The 21227-nt window shown below is 44.6% G+C and overlaps 1 protein-coding gene and 1 long non-coding RNA gene across 14 annotated transcripts in view; one reads left to right on the top strand and one right to left on the bottom strand.

Moving 5' to 3' along the window:
• Nucleotides 1–11525: 11525 nt before the first annotated feature.
• On the bottom strand, nucleotides 11526–13562 carry LOC140518120 (uncharacterized). Its single transcript, XR_011971833.1, has 2 exons — nucleotides 12478–13562; nucleotides 11526–12220 (listed from the first exon to the last, which is right to left on the bottom strand). It is a non-coding gene; the product is annotated as an uncharacterized lncRNA (long non-coding RNA).
• Nucleotides 13563–14511: 949 nt separating this feature from the next.
• TCF7 (transcription factor 7) overlaps nucleotides 14512–21227 on the top strand; it is a 126144-nt gene continuing 119428 nt past the window's right edge. For 2 of the 13 annotated variants that reach the window (XM_072629947.1, XM_072629954.1), the window contains exons 1-3: nucleotides 14517–16266; nucleotides 16592–16658; nucleotides 17277–17467. In XM_072629947.1, coding sequence (XP_072486048.1) covers nucleotides 16054–16266; nucleotides 16592–16658; nucleotides 17277–17467 — 471 coding nt within the window. In that variant the 5' untranslated portion in view covers nucleotides 14517–16053. Of the gene's footprint in view, nucleotides 16267–16591; nucleotides 16659–17276; nucleotides 17468–21227 lie in introns of all 13 variants that reach the window. The other 11 variants (XM_072629949.1, XM_072629946.1, XM_072629942.1 and 8 more) reach the window with 10 other exon arrangements.

Raw genomic sequence — 21227 nt, 5'->3', positions numbered from 1 at the left:
CTCTAAGCCTAAAAGATCATAGGACAGGAAAGACCTGGAGAATCATGGTTAGAATAGTTTAGAAAGCTTAAGTACATTTACTTTGGGACTGAATTTTCTTTTAACACTCTGGTAATCACTTTCCCCTACTGTACTATTTCTGAATTAACAGATTCTTAGTTTCCTTATAAATTAAACCTGTCAAACTCCCTCTCAGGCTCTACAGTATGTGACAGGCAGGGACATCAGAAATAAGTATTTGATAATGATGGTGGAAATAGCTAAAGGGAGAGTATAACTAAGGATTGAATGTGATTGATTAACCCAGAGTCAACCAAACTCAGGGGCCCAGAAAGTCAAGGAAGATTGGTGCCTCAGGATGGGACACAAGCCCATTATAACCATTCATCAGGCATCCAAAGAACAGAGTTTCAGAGCTGAACAGGACTTCAGAGGACAATGCCCCAAGTTTATAGATAAGAAAACTGAGGCCCAGAGAGGTTAAGTGACCCAGAACCTTTGGCTGCAAATCCAGTGTCCTTTTCACTGTTCCATTCTTGTCCCTATTGTCTCATTTCTTGGACAGTTCCTCTAATGACCCTCACCAGGGGTAAGGACCAGGAAGAAGACTAATACTTAGGTTGTATCATTTCTTCCAAGTAAAACAAGGAAAATGATTCCATCCTTCTACGAAGTAATTCTAATTTCAGAAGAGAGATCCCTAGTACTGATAGGAGCAGTGAGAGTCTCTGGAAAGAACACTACAGTCAACCTTAACCCCTTCAGCTGGTTGACTCAGGGAAAACAAATTGTCTTGCTTGGGCCATTGAAGTTCCTTGGCTGACTCTGGAGGCAGACATATCATAGGGATTCACCACATACTCTAGCTCAGAAAACCCCAGCACCACCAACCACAACAGTATAGGCACCTTTTGGAAGAGATTTAGGAACTAGATTGATGGCAAGTTCTCCTCAATTTAAGTTCCATTTATATTTCCATTCTCATCTCCTATACCTCTTCTAGACAAAATTTTTCAGATAGCTTGTTCTACTCACTGTTCCCTATAATAGCCAATAATAGTCTGCACCCCTTCTCCCACCATCTTCCTATTTTTCAAGGTCTAATTCAAGTGCTGCCTTGTCCAAGGAGCCTTCCCAGATTACTATAGCCTACAGTGATTTCTCCCTTCTCTGAGCTTCTCTAGCACCACCTGTTACCCACTCACTTTTTAAAAAACATTTTGTTTTTATTTTTTAGTTATATGTAAACCAAATGTAACTGAGAAAAAAATAAAGTAAAAATTAAATGTAAAATTTTTAACTTTTTTTTTAAATTTTGAGTTCCAAATTCTCTTTCTCCCTCTGCTCTCCCCTCCTTGAGCAGACAAGCAATTTGATATAGATTATACATTCGCTGTCATGCAAAACATTTCCTTATCAGGCATGTTACAAAAGAAAGCACAAACCAAAAAAAAGTAAGAACAAAAAGGTTGTTAAAAGTATGTTTTGATCTGTATTTGAATGCCATCAGTTACTTCTCTGAAGGTGGGTAGAATTTTTCATCATAAGTCATTTGGAATTGTTTTGGATCATTTTATTGCTGAGAACAGTCAAGTTATTCACAGTTGATCATTCAGCAACTGAATGTGAACTGCTGCTGATGAATGGTTATAATGGGATTGTGTCCCATCCTGATACAATATTACTGTATACAGTGTTCTCCTGGTTCTGCTCATTTCACCTTGCTACTCACTCACTTTCACATAATCAGGTACTTATCTTCTATTAACCTAGTTTCACAGCATCATAGATTTAGAACTGGAAGGGAAATTAGAGGACATCTAGTCTAATCCCCTCTTTTATAGATGAGGAAACTGAGTGACTGATAAGTAAAGTGACTTTCCCAGGATAACACAAATAGTAAAAGGCAAAATTGGAAACCAGGTTCTCTGACTCCAACTCCAACATGATTTCCAGTGTATCATATTTTCTCCTCAACTAAACTGTGTGACCTTCAGGGGCATGCAAGAGGTACTTGAAAGATGCTTGAATAAATGGACACAGGAAATGAACAGAGAAGAAGGGAAAAGAAAGGAATAAGATGAGAGCTCTGAGCTCAGGCACATAGAGAACTGCTGCACTAAATAGAATATGGCAAAGTTTCAAACCAAGCAGGGACAGTACAAGGAGAGCTTGATTTTTCACATGCTTTGAGCAAGAATCTTTTCGAGCAAATCTTTCAGTCTAGCTGTCCACAATTGCAGAGAAATATATAACTTTCCTAGCCCTTCTTTTTTTTTTTAAATTTTATTTATTTATTTGACATTCATTTTAACAAAATTTTGGGTTCCAAATTTTCTCCCCTTTTATCCCCTCCCCCCCAAACACCAAGCATTCTAATTGCCCCTATCACCAATCTGCTCTCTCTTCTATCATCCCTCTCTGCCCTTGTCTCCATCTTCTCTTTTGTCCTGTAGGGCCAGATAACTTTCTATACCCCTTTACCTGTATTTCTTATTTCCTAGTGGCAAGAACAGTACTCGACAGTTGTTCCTAACACTTTGAGTTCCAACTTCTTTACCTCCCTCCCTCCCCACCCCTTCCCTTTGGAGGGCAAGCAATTCAATATAGGCCAAATCTGTGCAGTTTTGCAAATGACTTCCATAATAGTTGTGTTGTATAAGACTAACTATATTTCCCTCCATCCTATCCTGTCCCCCATTACTTCTATTCTCTTTTGATCCTGTCCCTCCCCATGAGTGTTGACCTCAAATTGCTCCCTTCTCCCCATGCCCTCCCTTCCATCATCCTCCCCACCCTGCTTATCCCCTTATCCCCCACTTTCCTGTATTGTAAGATAGGTTTTCATACCAAAATGAGTGTGCATTTTATTCCTTCCTTTAGTGGAATGTGATGAGAGTAAACTTCATGTTTTTCTCTCACCTCCCCTCTTTATCCCTCCACTAATAAGTCTTTTGCTTGCCTCTTTTATGAGAGATAATTTGCCCCATTCCATTTCTCCCTTTCTCCTCCCAATATATTTCTCTCTCACTGCTTGATTTCATTTTTTTAAGATATGATCCCATCCTCTTCAATTCACTCTGTGCACTCTGTCTCTATGTGTGTGTGCATGTGTGCATGTGTGTGTGTGTGTAATCCCACCCAGTACCCAGATACTGAAAAGTTTCAAGAGTTACAAATATTGTCTTTCCATGTAGGAATGTGAACAGTTCAACTTTAGTAAGTCCCTTATGACTTCTCTTTGCTGTTCACCTTTTCATGCTTCTCTTCATTCTTGTGTTTGAAAGTCAAATTTTCTTTTCATCAAGAATGCTTGAAAGTCCTTGATTTCATTGAAAGACCAATTTTTCCCCTGAAGTACTATACTCAGTTTTGCTGAGTAGGTGATTCTTGGCTTTAGTCCTAGTTCCTTTGACTTCTGGAATATCCTATTCCATGCCCTGTGATCCCTTAATGTAGAAGCTGCTAGATCTTGTGTTATCCTGATTGCATTTCCACAATACTTGAATTGTTTCTTTCTAGCTGCTTGCAATATTTTCTCCTTGACCTGGGAACTCTGGGATTTGGCCACAATGTTCCTAGGAGTTTCTCTTTTTGGATCTCTTTCAGGCGGTGATCTGTGGATTCCTTGAATACTTATTTTGCCCTCTGGTTCTAGAATCTCAGGGCAGTTTTCCTTGATAATTTCATGAAAGATGATGTCTAGGCTCTTTTTTTGATCATGGCTTTCAGGTAGTCCCATAATTTTTAAATTGTCTCTCCTGGATCTATTTTCCACGTCAGTTGTTTTTCCAGTGAGATATTTCACATTATCTTCCATTTTTTCATTCTTTTGGTTTTGTTTTGTGATTTCTTGGTTTCTCATAAAGTCATTAGCCTCCATCTGTTCCATTCTAATTTTGAAAGAACTATTTTCTTCAGTGAGCTTTTGAACTTCCTTTTCCATTTGGCTAATTCTGCTTTTGAAAGCATTCTTCTCCTCATTGGCTTTTTGAACCTCTTTTGCCAATTGAGTTAGCCTATTTTTCAAGGTGTTATTTTCTTCAGCATTTTTTTGGGTCTCCTTTAGCAGGGTGCTGACCTGCTGTTCATGCTTTGGCTGCTTGTCTCTCATTTCTCTTCCCAGCTTTTCCTCCACCTCTCTAACTTGATTTTCAAAATTCTTTTTGAGCTCTTCCATGGCCTGAGCCCATTGAGTGGGCTGGGATACAGACACCTTGACTTCTGTGTCTTTCCCTGATGGTAAGCATTGTTCTTCCTCATCAGAAAGGAAGGGAGGAAATGCCTGTTCACCAAGAAAGTAACCTTCTATAGTCTTATTTCTTTTCCCTTTTCTGGGCATTTTCCCGGCCAGTGAATTGACCTCTGAATATTCTCCTCACACCCACCTCGCCTCCTGATCCTCCCAGCCAGCGCTTGGGGTCTGAGATTCAAATGCTCCTTCCCAGCCTCAGGGTTTCTGCGGGGGTGGGGCTGCTATTCAGTGTGAGATTAAGTTCAGGTGCTCAGGTCAGGGCAGGGCCGCCACATAGGGCTCAGTTCCCTCAGGGGGTTTATGCAGAGACCTTCAACAATGGATCCAGGCTCCTGCCTGCTTGGGGAACCCTGGTCTGCTGCTGCCTCAGCTGCTGCCTCCCGAGGGGGCCTGAGTTATGGGGACACCCCACTCCCCTCTCGACCCGGCAAAAAGACCCTCTCACCGACCCCTGTCACCTGTGGGTGGAGGGACCCGCGCGGCTGCTGGAGATCCCATCCCTAAAGCCCGCTCAGATCTGCACCTCTCCATGCCGTAGCTGTGGCAGGGCTGGGCTGGGCTCCGTGTCCGCAGTGCAACGGACCTTTTGCGAGAGGTTTGCAGGTCCCTCTGGAACAGAAATCTCCTTTGCTCCACTGTTCTGTGGCCTCTACTGCTCCAGAATTCGCCGTGAGTTCCTTCTTACAGATATTCTATGGGTTGTGGGTTCAGAGCTATGTGTATGTGCGTCTTTCTACTCTGCCATCTTGGCTCTGCCCCCCCAGCCCTTCTTCTTATAAGAGCTATGGGGCCAGTGGGTATCATAATCTTCTTTCTCTTCCTAATTAAAGTCTGTGATAATGAAAGTATAGTCCAGAACTTTATCTACAAGTCCTACACCTGCAATGGCCTCCTGGAAGCATCATATGTAAAGCAGGAAAGATCCTAAAGGAAGATTTAGAACACCCCTGTCATTTTACAATTGAGAAATTGAATTCCAGAGAGGTTAAGAATTTTACCCCAGATCACCTGGAGAGTAAGAAGCAGAGCTTCTTTGACCCTGAGCTGGTATTCTTACCTTATCCTGTCCTTCAGGACCCATCTCAAGTACCTTCTCCCTCAGGAACTCTTTCCGGTTACCCCAGCCTACACTGATCTCTGTGGTGAAGTAGATAGAATATCAGGCCTGAAGTCAGGAAGGCTCACTTCCTGAGATCAAATCCAGCCTCAGACACTTACTAGCCATGTGACACTGGGCAAGTCATTTAACCCTGTTTGCCTCAATTTCCTCATCTGTAAAATAAACTAGAGAAGGAGATGGTAAGCTATTCCAGTATCTTTGCCAAGAAAACCCCAAATGGGGTCAAGAACAGGTGGGCACAAATGAAGCAAATGAACAACAATACCACATTGATCTCTCCTTCCTTTGAGCTCCTATAACATTTATGGTCTGCATGACTTTTTTGGCATTTTGGTTTCTTTTTTTTCATTTATATTTTAAAATAGGGAAGTAGCATGACTGGAAAGATAAGAAAGGACTGAAGATGATTTTAAGTTAAAGGTCAGGGGTTTTGTATTTTACACTAGAAGAAATGGGAAATCATTGAAGGAATGTGATATGACCAATTCTTTGTTTCAGAAACATAAATTTTAAAAAAAATTACATTGATATATTTTGTTTTCATGTCACTTACATTTCCCTGTATCCCTCCCGCTCCCAGGTAGTCATGTCATATAACAAAGAATTAGGAACATCATTTTGATAGTTGTGTGGAAGACAGATTTGAAAGGGCAGAGCCCAGAGGTAGGGAGACTAATTTAGAAACTACACTAATAGTCCAGATAAGAAGTAATGAAGACCTGAATTAGGGTAGAGGCTATGTGAACAAAAAATAAAGGAACAGATAAACACTATGGAGATAGGGTTGAGAAAATGTGGTTAACTGATTGGATATGGTTAAGGGAGAGGTAAGAGCCAATGTTTCTAATCAAGATGACTGAAGGGATGGTAGTTGCATCAACAGAAATGGGAAAGTTTTGAAGTAAGATGGGTTTGGGTAAAAATGTGGGTTCCATTTGTAGATGTTATATCTGAGATGACTTTTACTTCAGACAATAGAAATGTCCAGCAAGCAATTGGTAATATGGGAGTAGAATTCTGAAGACAGAATAGGACTATAGATATAGATATGGAAGTCATCCATATAGAGATAATAATTGAGTCCTCAGGAACTGAGGAGTACCAAGAGAGATAGTAGAAAGATGAGAAGAGGACTCATGACAGAGCCTTAGGTGATATTTATACACACACACACACACACACACACACACACACACACACACACACAGAATAGGAAGGAAGAGGAGGGAGGTTCAAGGAAGAAAATGTAGAAGTAGTCAGATAAGTGGATGGAGAAAAAGAGAAAGCCAAGTCAAAAAGGCCAAGGGAAGGGAGTGTCCTGGAGAAGACAGTGGTCAAAAGTGTCCACAGCTCAAGAGATTTCCAAGAGGATGAGGAACTAAGTGACGGTCATTGAATTTGGTAGCTGGATCACTGATAACCTTGAAAGGAGCAGTTTTAGTCAACAGTGAGTGGGAAGCCAGATTGCCACAAACTGGGAATTTAATAATAGGTGATGAAATTAAGGGAAAAAATATAGACAACTTTTTCTAAGAGTTTTATTGCAAAAGAAAAAAGAGATATATAGGATGATGGGCATGATAAGTTGAGGAAATGACAAGGTCAAGTGAAGGGTTTTTTGTTTTAATGGGAGAGGGAGAGGATGATTTATCCATGGTTGCCCATGGTAGACAAAGAGTCAGTAGATAAGAAAATATTGAAGCAAGTTTCAGAGTAGCTCTCAACAGAACAAATGAAGGGGTTTTCCTCATCAAAAAAAAGTGCCATGTCTTCATCAGAGACAAAGGAGGACAAATTGAGGGAGGGGTGATTAAAAAGAAATTTTGAGTTTTTAAGAGAGAGACAAAGACAGAGAGAAACAGAGAGAGAGTCCAAGGGGATACAGAAGCAGAAATGAAACATTTCCTGGCCTCAAGGAGCTTACATTCTATTGGTGAAGTCAATACAACTATTCAAAAGAAAAAAGTTCCTCCAATAAAACCTACAGCAATTTTAAAAAATGAACTTAAATTTCTTTTTTTTAAATTTATTTTCAGTGTTTTACAATCACTACCATATAACTTAGATTTTTTTCTCCTCCCTCCCTCCTATGTCTCCCCTCCCTCCCGAGACAGCATACAATTTTATGTAGGTTCTACACAGACATTAGTATTAAATACATTTTCACCATAGTCATGTTGTGTATAAGAATTAAAATGAATGGGAGAAATCATATAACAAACCAAAACGTAACACAAAAGAAAATGATCTGCTACATTCTGCGATTGAATTCCATAGTTCTTTGTCTGGATGTGGAAGGCATTTTGCCTTAAAATGCCATTGGGAATTTTTTTAAGTCCTTGCATTGCAACGAAGTTCCAAGTCTACCAGAAAAAACTCTTGCACACTGTGTGAACCTAAATTTCTTGTCCCAAACTAGTGAGCTTAACCTTTATGTAAGGATGTTTTTCTTCTCATTTTTTCCTATACATTTGACCTGGAAATGAAAATTTTGATTCTCAAGTCCTACATTCATCAGCCCCAAAAGGCACAGATCACATCCCGACAACCTGGAAGTCCGAAGAGCAAAGTGGACTGCAGACAAAAACACCAGAGTGGGGGGAGGGGCAGGAGACAACTCCGGGATCCTTCTTCTGCAAACTATAATTTACCAACTCCATCTGGTGGGCCTCCCAGAAACTATTTGGACTCCATGCATTTCAAGGGTCCTCTTGTTAGAAAAGGTCAAAGAGTTAGCTTGGTCCTTTCATTTGAAAAGAACTTGAAAGAAAAGGAAAGGAAGTTTATATTTTCAGCTCTAGCCATGATTAAGTGAAAATGTTAAGGAAGTCCCATGAAGTAACTTTTATCCACAATCAATCTATGCTGGACTCTTCCAGCTCTAACAGTTATGAGAACTTTAGGAGAAGATACATCTTGGGAGAGATATGAGGAGATGGAGCTCCTAATTCCCTGCCCTCACTCACTATGCTGCACCCAACTCATGGGGAGAGAGGACAGGTTCCAGTAATTTTCGTAAAGATAAAAGTTTCTCAATAGAAGAACAAGGCCCTGTGCCTCCTGGGGAAGTTCTATTGTCCCCCTATCTTGTTAAGTAGGATGCAGGGATTTGTGCTACGCACGTATCTTTAAAAGGTGCTTTAATTTTGAATCGGTGTGACGCAAGGAAAGAGCATAGGAGGAGAAATTAGGGGAGGTGGACTTTAGTCTCACAGAATCATAATGCATGATCTGGAAAATATCTTAGAGAGTGTATAGTTCTGGGCTTCTTAACCTTTTTTGCACCATCACCCTGTTATCAGCCCGGTGTGTCCTATGGACCCCTTCTCAGAACACTACTTTTTAAATGGATAAAATAAAATGCACAAGATTACAAAGGAAACCAATTATATTGAAATATAGTTGTCCAAATATTTTTTAAAGAATTCACACCTCTCTGACTTCTTTAAGACAAAGGGTTTGGTGAACCCCAGATTAAAAGAAAAACAAACCCTGATCTAGTATAATCCCTTTATTTTACAGATGAGGTAACTGAGGCCAAGAGGGGTGATATGACTAGTCCAAAGTCACACACAGGTAACTGGTCTGAGAGTCAAACTCAGAACCTCTGACCCAAAATCCATCAGTCTTTCCATTATACCACACTAACACCACTAGCTCTGTTTAAAAGAATTGGATAGTCACTTCAAGGTTTACAAACCAATTTGAATCAACAAGCAATCTTAAGCATCTACTAGGATCAAGGTGTTGTTCTAAATCCTGTGGATACAATGATGAAATGAAAAACATTATTTGGGAGAGGGGGAGTTGGAGATAAGACAACATAAACATTAATGGGCATATACAGGATAATTTGACAAGAAGGGAAATTGCAGTAATGAATACGGAAACGCTTCCTGTAAGAGGTAAACCTTAGAAAGATTCTAAGAGGAATAAATACAAATTGTTTCTTTTTAAAAACCTATAAGCTAGCCAGTGTATTATTATCTCCATCTTATGATCTATCTACCAGGGTTGCAGTGAGGATCAGATTAAATAATTTATGTAACATGCTTTGCAAACCTTAAAGTCTAGATAAATGTAAGCTATAAGAATAATTCAGATTTATATGGTGATTGGAGGCTGGCAAAATGCTTTACATACATGATGTCACTTGGTAGCATCATTATCCCCGTTTTCAAATAAGATACCTTGCCTACAGCCACACATCTTATAAGTGCTAGAAGCTAGAATTTGAACCTTGATATCCTTGTGTCGTGTACAATACTCATAAAAATCAAATCCCCTCTGTGGACTTTTTAGAACTATAAGGTACCATAGAATCATCGCTTTTATTATTCTGACTCCTTTGGTACATTTGCGAAGTGGGGAAGCCACAGATAGAGGAGGAACACCAGAGAAGTAGTCGGAAGCCACAGAAACTTTCACCTCTGTGAGGTCAGAGGTTCAAATCCAATCTGGATCAATGATCTTAGGCTGGTTGCCCTTGAGGCATGGAAACAGAGGAGTGACATGACTCAGTGGTCACAGAAGAATTCCTTCACTAAGAGGCTCGGAAGAGATATGGAGAGTAAGCTGGTGGTCCCTTTCTCCTCAAAGATGAGTCCCTTTAGGAACCTAGGGAACCCAGTGAAAACTGTATTCTCTCCAGCTCAATTGAGATCCTTTAAAGTTTTTTGTTTTTTTTTTTTTCTGGCCAATTTGGTAACTAATAAGCAACTAACCCTCTTTCCTGAAATTCAGAACTTTGTGTTGCTTATCTACAATCTTAAGCCACACCTACTGGAGAGCCCTCAAACATTTTGGAGACCAGAGCAGGGATTCCCAGCTGAAATAGCTTTCTCAGATCAGGACAGATAAAGCAGTAGAAAAGCAAGAAGGCTGAACTGAGAATCAAGAGTTATTTGCCATGAGACCCTGGACAGATCAAAACTGCGCACTGAATCCATTTTCCCTTCTCCTAAGATAAGAAGTTTGGACCAGTTCAAACAGCCTATGACTATAATAGGAAAGGGATTTGAGCAGAAGATTATTGGATGTTAATTGTTACTGAATTGAATGTTGTTGAAGTAAACTGGAATTACACATTAAAAAACATTCATTAACTCAGCAAACATTTATTAACACCTTGCTGTGGGCAGAGTACTTTGCCAGGTTGAACACCCAAGAGAGTGTGGCCCCATAGTTTCCCATTTGAACTCTTATCAACTCAGTCCCTGCTCCCATCCTCTTGTTTGTAGATTTCACACTAAAAGAATATCTCTAAGCAACTTTGGCACTAGTTTCTTGGCATTGCTGAGGGTTGGAATGGCAGTGGGTAGATCCTGGACTTGACTAACAAGCAGATAGGAGATCAATTGACTTGCTGTATAGAGAGAGAAGCATGGAAAGAACCACCTGAACTGATACAGAGTGAAATAAGAAGAGCCAGGAAAACAGTATATACAATAAGTACCACATTGTGAACAACTACACGCATACACATACGCACAAATCAAAAGTGAGCATTGAAAAATTATGAAGAACAAGGGGCTGAATTCGTAAGATCATAAATTTAGAGCTGGAAAAGTCTTAGGAGCCATGGAATATTAAGCCGCCTCCACCCCATTTTGCAGATGAACCAGATGCTCAGAATGGTTTGTGTCTAGTCTATGGTCACACAACCAAGTATCTGAGGTAGGATTTGAATACAGGTCCTCCAAACAGTAAAGATAGTTAATTATTCTCTAAAATAAATTTATTATGCACACCATAAAAGGGTGAAATAAACTTATTATGGCCTTTCCCTAGGATTAGTGGTGATGACTTGGGAATTCATTGCTGCCAGGCCTTTCCACATGGTTGAAGACACACAGAGTTTTCCTTCTCTTCCTTTCCCACTAGTCACCTCCAACAAGCCTGCCAACAGCAAATATGTGCTCCTCCACATCTCTAGTTTAACTAAAAGGTTCTCTCTGTATATAAAATCCCCAAACAACATTCCCAGTTGGCCTTTCCACCTTCTCTAAAGTCCTATTGGGCTTTTACTGAGCCTCTTTGGAGACCTTGAAGAAAGGAAGGGTAGAGCCTTCCCAAATTCTGCCTCCTTACATAGGAAAGAGTATTTTTAGCTCTGTGGCAATGTGGGATTTTAAAATTCAGCTTCATGAATAAATAAATCAATAAGCATTTATTGTGTCTACTATGTGCCCAGCATCACTCCTGGTGCTGGTGATAAAGAGACAAATGAAAGTCTCTGACCTCAAGGTGCTTACATTGTATGGGGGAGACAACATGGACACATGTAAGTAAGCATAGACAATATACAGAAAAGAAATAAGGGCAAAATTCCAGCCGGTTCTAGGTTCTTCCTTAGGTTACCAGATACAAAGTAATCTGTTTGCCACAGATACTTGTCTTCTTCTCCTGTGGGACTTATTTGGCAGCAGTTGTCCGAGGGAAGTTTAGAGGACTCTCTTGAAAGTGAGGTCCCTTCATGCTAGACCTTGGTCTTACAAGAAAATGTTTGACTCCATCATCTCCATTCTTTCAAATGTCCCCTAGTCTCCTCAGTAAATGATGAAGACTGAGACTGGGAGAGAAAGGGAGATGCCTGGTGAAAGATGTTAAAGGCATGTGACTTGTCCATGTTGGGGTCTCTCCAGAAGTTCAGGAAACCCTTTCAGTTGACCCAGGAAAAGTTCATACAGCTTAGCCTTTGAGACCCTACCCTGAAAGCCCAAACACCTCCCCTGCCCTCCCAAGCTGAGCTGTTAGCTTCAGTAGAACGCCCACCAATGCAGCTGTTTCCATGAACATCTGTGGAAGAGATGCATGCAATATCTGGACTCCAAGGTTCTGGGATCCTGGAAAGAGGGAGAGGTGAAGTGAGACAGGACATGTCTCCCACTCCCACTTCACTCCAATCCAACTGCATCTAGAAGGATCATGGGAGCTCCTTGCAACTCTGTGCCATAAGCAAGCAGTCTCTCTGCCCTGGGCAGGTCAGGGGAAAGAAAGGGTAATCCTAAACTAGCAAAACAGCTCAGCACAAGTTTCCTACTGCTTGGGGGCACTAGTTTGGGGACTGTAGGGACAAGAAAGGACAGACTCCAGCCCTTACCTCTGGAGTCCTTCCCCACCCAGCTTCACACAGTTTCTTCTGGCTTTCTGGGGCTGGTGAATGGAGCAGAACCTTCCAGCATCACCTCTTCTCTAGACTCCAAGCCCACCCTGCCACCTTCCAAACCTCAGACCTTGGGGTAATATCTGGATGCACAGTCCTTTCCTCCCTAATACCCCATTTTCCCTTAGCACATCTGGTCAGCACCTCTGGCTCCAGGGAACTGAACCTGAAAGGGAGTGGTTCTGGGTTAGTGCCTAGGGACCAAACCTTTCTCAGTCCTCTTTGATCTGAGGCCAGAACAAAAGGAGAGGGGTGCCCTGGGGCTGGGGGAGGGAGGCGTTGGCCCTTTCCGGTTTTGACTAGTGTTTTTAACTGCGAAACAGAGTCAAGCGACTTGATTTGATTCCGAGGCTGGATACTCCCTCTCCCGTGCCAAATTTATGCAGGGATCTGTCTACATTGGAGACAAAACGTGCATTTAAAATAAAAATATTGAGCTTTTATGGAGGCAGACTGAAGGAGCTTTTCTAACAGGAGCATAGAAGATGGAAATGTACATAGTAATAGACACAAAAGGTACAAAGTATAGGCGCTCCACCCAACTGAAGTTTTCGCCCTCTATTTCAAAGAATTAACAATACGTAAAAATAATAATAGAAGTATGAGTCTGAAGAGCTGGAGGGTACTTTAGAGATCATCCAGCTGAACTCCCTCTTTTTTTAGTGGTTATTTTTTCACAGGTTCCCAAGACTAAAGAATTTGTCACCTAATGGTCATTTTACTCCCCATACTTTTCTAGGTTGGCATTCAGAACAACTTCTTTCCGAGCACTAGTCGGTCACTGGAATCACAGTCGAAGCCTTTGTAGAACCCACTTCCATACCAGAAGTCATTAGAAAAGGTCTTTGGAAACTGAGGTCCAGTAAAGGGAAGAGATTGTCACCACATGTGGCGATTATTCCACACACCACAGTTTACAGACTGCACCCACAATATCACAGAGTAATATGTACCTCAAGTATAGTCCCCATTTTAAAGAAGTGACTGGAGCTCAGAGAGAACCAGACCTGAGACATTAGCATTCTGCACACCACTAATCCTCCCACAAGTCCCACCTCTACATTCCCCCTCTCTCAGGCCCCTTACACACCCATGCATCCTCCCTCGGTTCCCTATCTGGGAACAACAAATGGGTACCAGAGCTGCAGGAAGTCGCCTCTAGGGATACTTTCCCCGGGATTCTGATGTTTATTTTTATGTTTGATGATATGTAAGCGGAGGAAGAAGAATCTTTCTAAATCCCCTTTTCTCCCTCGTACTCTTTAGCTTGGTTTGAGCCCAAGCTGCCAAGCAGCAGCACGGGGCAGGGAAAAGATGCTCCCGTTTGGCAAGCTTTCCTTTCAAACTCTGGGGTCCCCGTCGCCGGTCTGTGCTCGGTCCTAGGCTGGGGGAGGTCCAGGGTCACTGCCCAGGCGTGGATCACCCAGAGCTTGGGGAAGGCTAAGGGGAGCAAGCCCAGCCCCTATACCCACGCCCCGGCGTTGGCGGGTTTCTTTAAATAGAAACCTATACTTTGCTCCTCACTCGCCCAGGGCGAAGGAAGCCGGGACTAAGCTTTTATGAAGGTTTAAATGCGAATGGACGGATGAGTGACGGCAAGGCAGCCAACATCAAAGGCTCCCCAGAGTCTCCGCATTAATGAGCCTCTTTGTTTCCCCCGGCGAGATTACAACAGGTTTCCCTCTCTCAGCCAGGGTTTTATCTCTGTTCTGGCGGGCGCTAAATCTCTGGCCCAGCTTTTCACCAGCAAACTCTTGTGTAGCAGCTCCCACGAGCCCAGGCCCTAGGCACCCACGCAAGGTCTCACACACACACACACACACACACACACACACACACACACACACACACACGGATACAGTCCCAGAGAGCTAGAGTTGGGTGGCCTTGGGGCTACCGCCTCCAGCAGTACTGGGGCCACAGGCGAGTACTGCCTAGCGGTCTATGAACCCTCTCGCCCCCGCCAGCGCCTGGAGAACCCGGGTATGCGAGCCTTGGTACGTATCCTGGCGGTCACAGGCGGTGCTAGGGGAACAGGGGATAAAAAGGTGCCGCGGAGGTGATTATTCCCACGTTCCGGGGACGGGGAGCAGCCAGGAGCCCCGAGCACTTTCTGCGCCTGAGGGATGGAGCGCAGCGGGGGAGAATGGGCGGAGGCTTGGGCGGGGCTGAGCCCGGAGCGGACAACTGGACCCAAGTCCGCAACAGATTTCTAGAGAAGGCCAGCGATTTGGGGAACCTGAGTCTTAAACCGTTACAAGCTGGCGCTGTCCCTGCCCTCGCCCCCGCCCCGAGCTGTGACTGGGGCTGGGGGAAGCTGGTCCCCACCGGATCCTTCGGAAACTGAAGACCTTTTCCACAGCCTCTAGGCTCTGCACACACACACACACACACACACACTCCGTGTGCATGACCCCCACGCACAGAGACTGCGTGAAAGTGTCTATCTTACACACACACACACACACACACACACCACACAAACACACACTCCGTGTGCATGACCCCCACGCACAGAGACTGCGTGAAAGTGTCTATCTTACACACACACACACACACACACACACACACACACACACACACACACACATACACACTTCGTGTGCATGACCCCCACGCACAGAGGCTGCGTGAAAGTGCCTCTTACACGCACCCACACACACACGCACACACACCGTGAGCATGACCCCCACGCACAGAAGCTGCGTGAAAGTGTCTATCTCACACGCAGACATTCATACACGCTGAGAAGCCTTCGGGCAGCCTTTCACAAACGAGATTCCCAGGCTCTGGAAGTCACTGCCTCCCCCACCCACCTTCCTTTCAGTCCCTTATCAAGGCACAGTCTTCCCCACCCCCTTCCATCCTCCCGACCTGGTGACCCTAGGAGTGGGGAAAATTCTCCCAGAATCTGTAGGAGGAGCAGGGGGTACTCAGCTGGCCTCCAACGACTGTGCCCCTTCCCTCCTCAGCACACCTCCCCACAGATACCCCCTCCCCGTCTCTCCGCCACCTTCCCAAGCAGACGCTCTGGGAGCTTTGGCCCTTTAAGGCTGCTCCTCCCTTCCACCTTCTGGGAGCCAGTGTCCGGGCCTCTGGCCCCGCCCCTCCCCTCGCGCCCCGCCCCGCCTCTGTCAATCACCGGCGGCGCCTTTGATGTCTGGAGCCCTGAGCTCCCCGGGAGCTCCGGCAGCACTCCGAGCCTCCCGCGCCTCCAGCTGCTGCCGCACCTCCGGCTTCTAGTCTGTCCCACCCTCCCGCTAGCTTGCTCCCCGAGACCCCACTTCTAGCCTTTGCCCTCCCCCAGCCCCCGGGCAGCCGGGCGCCGGCGCGGGCTGGACGCGGGTCCACCTCAGCCCTCCCGGGCAGAGGCGCGCAGAAAGGACCCTCCCCGCTGCCTCCCCCGCAGGCCCCGAGGGTGCCCCAGAAGTTATCCTCGGGCAGTCCGGAGTGGAAAAGTGAACGCGGGCGGAGAGAGAGCGGGAGCGGGAGCCCCGCGGCCCCAGCCGGACCATGCCCCAGCTGGGCGGAGGTGGTGGCAGCGGGGACGACCTGGGCGCCACGGACGAGATGCTCGCCTTCAAGGATGAGGGCGAGCAGGAGGAGAAGATGCCCCAGGGCGGCTTCCCCGAGCGAGATCTGGCTGACCTCAAGTCCTCGCTGGTCAACGAGTCCGAAGGCGCCGGCGGCGGCGGCCCAGCCGGGAGCAGCCCGGGCCAGAGCGAGGTGAGGGGGAAGCCGAGGCGGGGGCTGCGGGGGCTGGGGGCTGCAGGGAGTGCCTCCCGCGCCCCCCGAGCAGTCTTCCTCGGGAGTCTTTTTGTGCCCCTCGCCTGTGTCTCTGCCCTGCCCGGCTTCTCTATCTCTCCCTCCCCCGCGCTCTCCCCTTCCCCTTGTCTCCCCGATCCTGGTGGCGGTCTCTGTCTTTCTGTCTCACATGTATGTATCAGTTTCTCTTTCCTGCTGTTTCCCTCTCTCTTCCTCTGTCTCCTTTTTTCTGGATCTCTTTCTCTCGGTGACTGTCCCTCTCTGTCTGCCCCCTCCTCTCTCCCAGGCGCTCCGGAGAGCTCAGAATTCCCAAAGGCTGTACCAGGACAAACTCCCAGATGCCTTGGAAGAAGGTGAGTATGGGGACCGTTCAGGCCCACCCACTGACTTTCAACTTTCTGCCACCATCAGCAGCAGCCCTTCGGGGCCCCTGGGAGGGGGCGGGGACTGCCGGAGGGAGGTAGGACAGCAGTGCCTTCTTCCCCCCCAAATCAAAGTGGAGAGTTGTCAGAGAGGATTAGATGGGGGACTGTTGGGGGCGGGCTTTCAAGCCTCGGGGCACCCCCCCCTCCATCGAGTCATTTCCTGTCCACTGATCTTTCTTAAGAATAAACAGACCCACTCCCCCCAACCTCCACCCCAGGTGACTGAAACGCTGCGGTGCTTCAGGGGGAAAAAGTTGGGGATACATAGCTAAACAGAGAGGTGACTGGGGATGAGTGATCACTTGGGGATTCAAGGCGGCGGAGTTGCGTGATTTTGCAGGGTCCCCAAGACAGACACCTTATCCCTACCGGAGCCCCCTTCCCATGCCTCTGTTTCCACTGACTCTACTCATCCCAGGAACCCCGCATGGCCGCTTCTTTTAAAGAAAATTTATCTTAAGAAAAGGCAGAAAGATCCCCTTCTTCTCCCCCTGCCCCTGAACACTTCCAGAGGGGCAGTGTGTCTTACAGCCTCTGGTTTCTCAGGCCTCAAGGCCCAGGAGGGCAGCAGCGTCGGGATGTACAAAGAGTCTGTGTATTCGGGCTACAATCTGCTGGTGCACTACCCGGCCAACGGAGTAAGTGCAGGAGCTGGAGCCGGAGCTGGAGCTGGAGCCGGGACAGGAACCGGAGCCGGGAATGGAGCTGGAGCGGTCTCTGGAGCTGGGCAGCCGCTGGTAAGTCTTGTCTCCTCACTGCCTAGAGCTTTGGGGCTCTTTGGCTCTAACTGTATCCTGACAGGTGGAGAACACTTGCTCACTGAAGGGGAAAAAAAAAGCTTCTAGGAAAGAAGAGTTCCGGGCCCAAACCTGGCTAGGAGCATGATGCACTTCCAGGAGTCCCAACTTCCTGTGGGCCTCCTCAACCCTGTTTTCCCCAGGGGACTCATGGAGGCAAGGGAGAGCTGGGAAAATTGGACCCCCAACCAACTCTTCCTCCCCACCCAACCATACAACTATTCAGTGCAAACTTCTAGGTGTGTGCAGTGCCTTCTTATTTTAGGAGCCATCTCTGATCTACACACAGGCCCTATTTCTAGTGAGACCACTGGGGTTAAACAAGTTAGAGAACTTTACTTCGGTTCCAAAGTCAGGATCTATCTAACCCTTTGAAGGTTGGAGCGGGGCTGATGGGTTGTGCCAAGCAAAGGTGATTAAAAATTCCAATTAAAGAATTCTTTCCTAGCTCGGCTCAGAAGGACCAGAATTAAAACTGGGAGTTACTTCTGTCATTTCTGAAACTAAAAAGGCTTTATAAATTACAATTTATAGTCTTTGAGGAATTTTGCATTCTGGGAAACTTGGCTTTCCAATGGGGTTGCTTTTGATAGATTTGGAGAGTGGGGGATGGAGGAGGATGGGAGCAGTTCCTGCTATGTCTGTGCAGGCATTAGTACTTACAGTGGAATCTTTGATTTGAGTAGAGCTTCAGAGATGTGCAAAACAGCACTGTAAGAGCCAGAGTCTGCTAGGAGCCCAGCTATTATGGCAGAAGGTCTCTGCCAAGAACACACCCTTTTCCCTCAGCGTTAGGGCACCCAGGCTAGGCCAGCTGGCTACTCTGTTTGGGGATACCTGGGAAATAGACCGTATATACTCAGCCAGTAAGATGTATACGTGTGTTTGTTTTTATTTCTGGATCTGTGTGTGTGTAAGAGAGATCCTTCTGAGAGAAGTTTCATTCTCCCTGTCTTCCATTGCTGTTCATTAATTGGTACCTGGACTTTTTTTAGGACAGTTAATTTGTAAAAAAGCCACACACACACACACACACACACACACACACACACACACCATTCCCATTCTCTAATCCCTGTGAAGTATCTAGGAATTGGAATCTGTATATGTGGGTCTCCTGTGCTCAGATGGATTGGGCAAATCTGTTTGAAACTTTTAAGGTCTTTGTTGTGCACAAAAGTGGAATGCTTCCTCTGTAAAACTGGACTCTGATACTTACTACTCTTTTGACCTGGGACAAGTCACTTGGATCTCAGTTTTTTCATCTGCTAAAGGAGGGGGTTAGACTGGAAGATTATCTCTAAAGTGTCTTCCAGCTCTTTACCTTGTGAACATGTATGCATGAGTTCATCTTGGCATAACGTATGTATTCCTGCAAATTGTATATAAATTGAATATTCATGAAATGATTCCTGTTTATAATGCACAAAGGAAGCTTATTACTTAAAGGAATTTGGCAGCAGATCCTTTAATAACTAAGAATCTTCAGAAAGATTCTTAGATCATCTCCTAATTTTTGGACATTTAGATCACTATAGACGTTGTTTTCTTCAAGTGGGTGTATGCCTAATTGTCTCATAGTACAATAAAATCTCATTAATTTAGACTCCACTAATTTGGAATTAGTCATCATTCAGAAGAGCTTGGTGTGACTTTCACCCTTCTTTACCCTAGATAGTGCACTATCTTCAGAAGGAAATGTCAGTCAACAAGCATTTATTTTTAAATAGGCAAAAAATTATCTTTGCTCTCAAGGATCTCAGTCTGATGGAGGAAAGATATGCAAACAACTGTGTACAAATGAAACATTTATAATGCAAGATATACTAAAGATCGTCAGCAGAGAAGAGGACTCTAGCATTAGGAGGGATGGGAAAAGGCTTTTTGTAAAAGGTGAAATCTTAGTTGGGACTTGAAGGAAGCCACAGAGGCTGGGAGATAGAGATGAAGAGGGAGAGAATTCCAGGCATGGGGGACAGCCAGTGAAAATGCCTAGAGCTGGGAAATGGAGTATCTTGTGTGAGAGGCAGCAAGGAAGCTAATGTTACCAGATCACAGAGTATGGGGTGGAGGGAGGAGGGTGTACTTTATAAGAAGATAGGGAAGAAATGAAGGCTTCAAAAACCAGAGGATTTTATATGTGATCTTGAAGGAATTGATAGTTTAACTAAAGTTATGGGGAAGAGTGTTCAAACTGTTATCATCTCAATCCAGGGAACCATCTCAAACCAAGGAATCCAAATAGTGATTATGCATAAAGCCAGGGCTCTGCTAGCTGATACAAGGACAAAAACTGAACAGTCAAAGTCAAAGCCCTGAAAGAGCTGCTTTCTTCTAGGTAAATGCAAAAAAATATAAGAGTTAATGGAAAGTATATGTAGGAAGACAATATGTGTAATAGATAGAAACACAAGATAATAGAAAGTATTTACAAAGAGATAGTATGTGTAATAGAAACAGCCTCAAGTTAGCCCTGGAATCAGCCTACCTTTGACCCCAAACTGGCAGTCATTTTAACCTTTCAGTGCTCAGGGCAATTCTTAAAAAACCTCGAGGTGCAAAGCAGGTGTTTGGTGAACACTGGTCAGTAGAATTTCCTCACTGGGAGTTCCTTATGCCAACAAAACCACAGGCCCCCACCCTCCCATTCAAAGTAATCTGAAAAAGGAGAGAGGGATGGCAAGTAGACTCCGTATATCTGACCACCAGGAACAATTTTACAAACACTATTTGTTTATAAATTACAGATTATTATTTTCTAGTCCTTAAGCAGTCAGCGATACCCAGCAGTAGCCTAGTCTGAGCTAAATATAACTGAGAGAATCCTATGTTTGTATATATAGTTGTATGTGTATGTATATACTACAGACTTCATCTATATATTTATACATACGTATGCACTATAGCCCGTTTAGGCAGCTAGGCGGCGCAGTGGATAGAGCACTGAGCCTGGAATCAGGAAGACCTGAGTTCAAATGTGGCCTCAGACACTCAAGATGTGTGACCCTGGGCAAGTCACTTAGTCCTGTTTCCTTCAGTTTCTTGATCTGTAAAATAAATTGGAGAAAGAAATAGCAAACCTCTCCAGTACCTTTGCCAAGAAAACCCCAAACAGGGTTATGAAGGATCAGACACAAATGAACAACCGACTGTTCCCTCGTTTCCCCACTGCCTCCACACCATCCCCATATGTAAAATATTTGTGTAAATATAGACATAGAATGAGGGAAGGTATATGAAAGTCATGTGTACCATAGAATTTCAAGAAAACATCATTATCACAATGATGACTTAAATGTTGATTAATTTTTCTTAAAAAGAATACCTAAATCAGAATAATTTCTGATTTCCTATTGGAAGTCAGGAGTCTGAGTTTCTCATCCTTGATCCATCAGTTCATTGTATAACCTTGGGTAGATCTTGCTCTGGGCCTTTATTTCCCCACTTGTAAAAATATAGTTGACTGGAGCCTCTTTTGGAGCAGCTAGGTGGCGTAGTGGATAGAGTACTAGCCCTGGAGTCAGAAATACCAAAGTTCAAATCTGACCAGACGTGTACCATTTGTGTGACCCCAGGCAAGTCATTTAACCCCTGCCTGCATAAAACTGGAGAAAGAAATGACAAACTTCTCTAGTATCTTTGCCAAGAAAACCACATGGACAGTATGGTCCAGGAAATCATAAAGAGTCAGACATAACTG

The sequence above is a fragment of the Notamacropus eugenii genome, chromosome 1 (genome assembly GCF_028372415.1).
Source record: "Notamacropus eugenii isolate mMacEug1 chromosome 1, mMacEug1.pri_v2, whole genome shotgun sequence".
NCBI lineage: Eukaryota > Metazoa > Chordata > Mammalia > Diprotodontia > Macropodidae > Notamacropus > Notamacropus eugenii.
The sequence above is the reverse complement of the archived record's forward strand: the minus strand, read 5'-3'. Positions and strand labels throughout refer to the sequence as shown.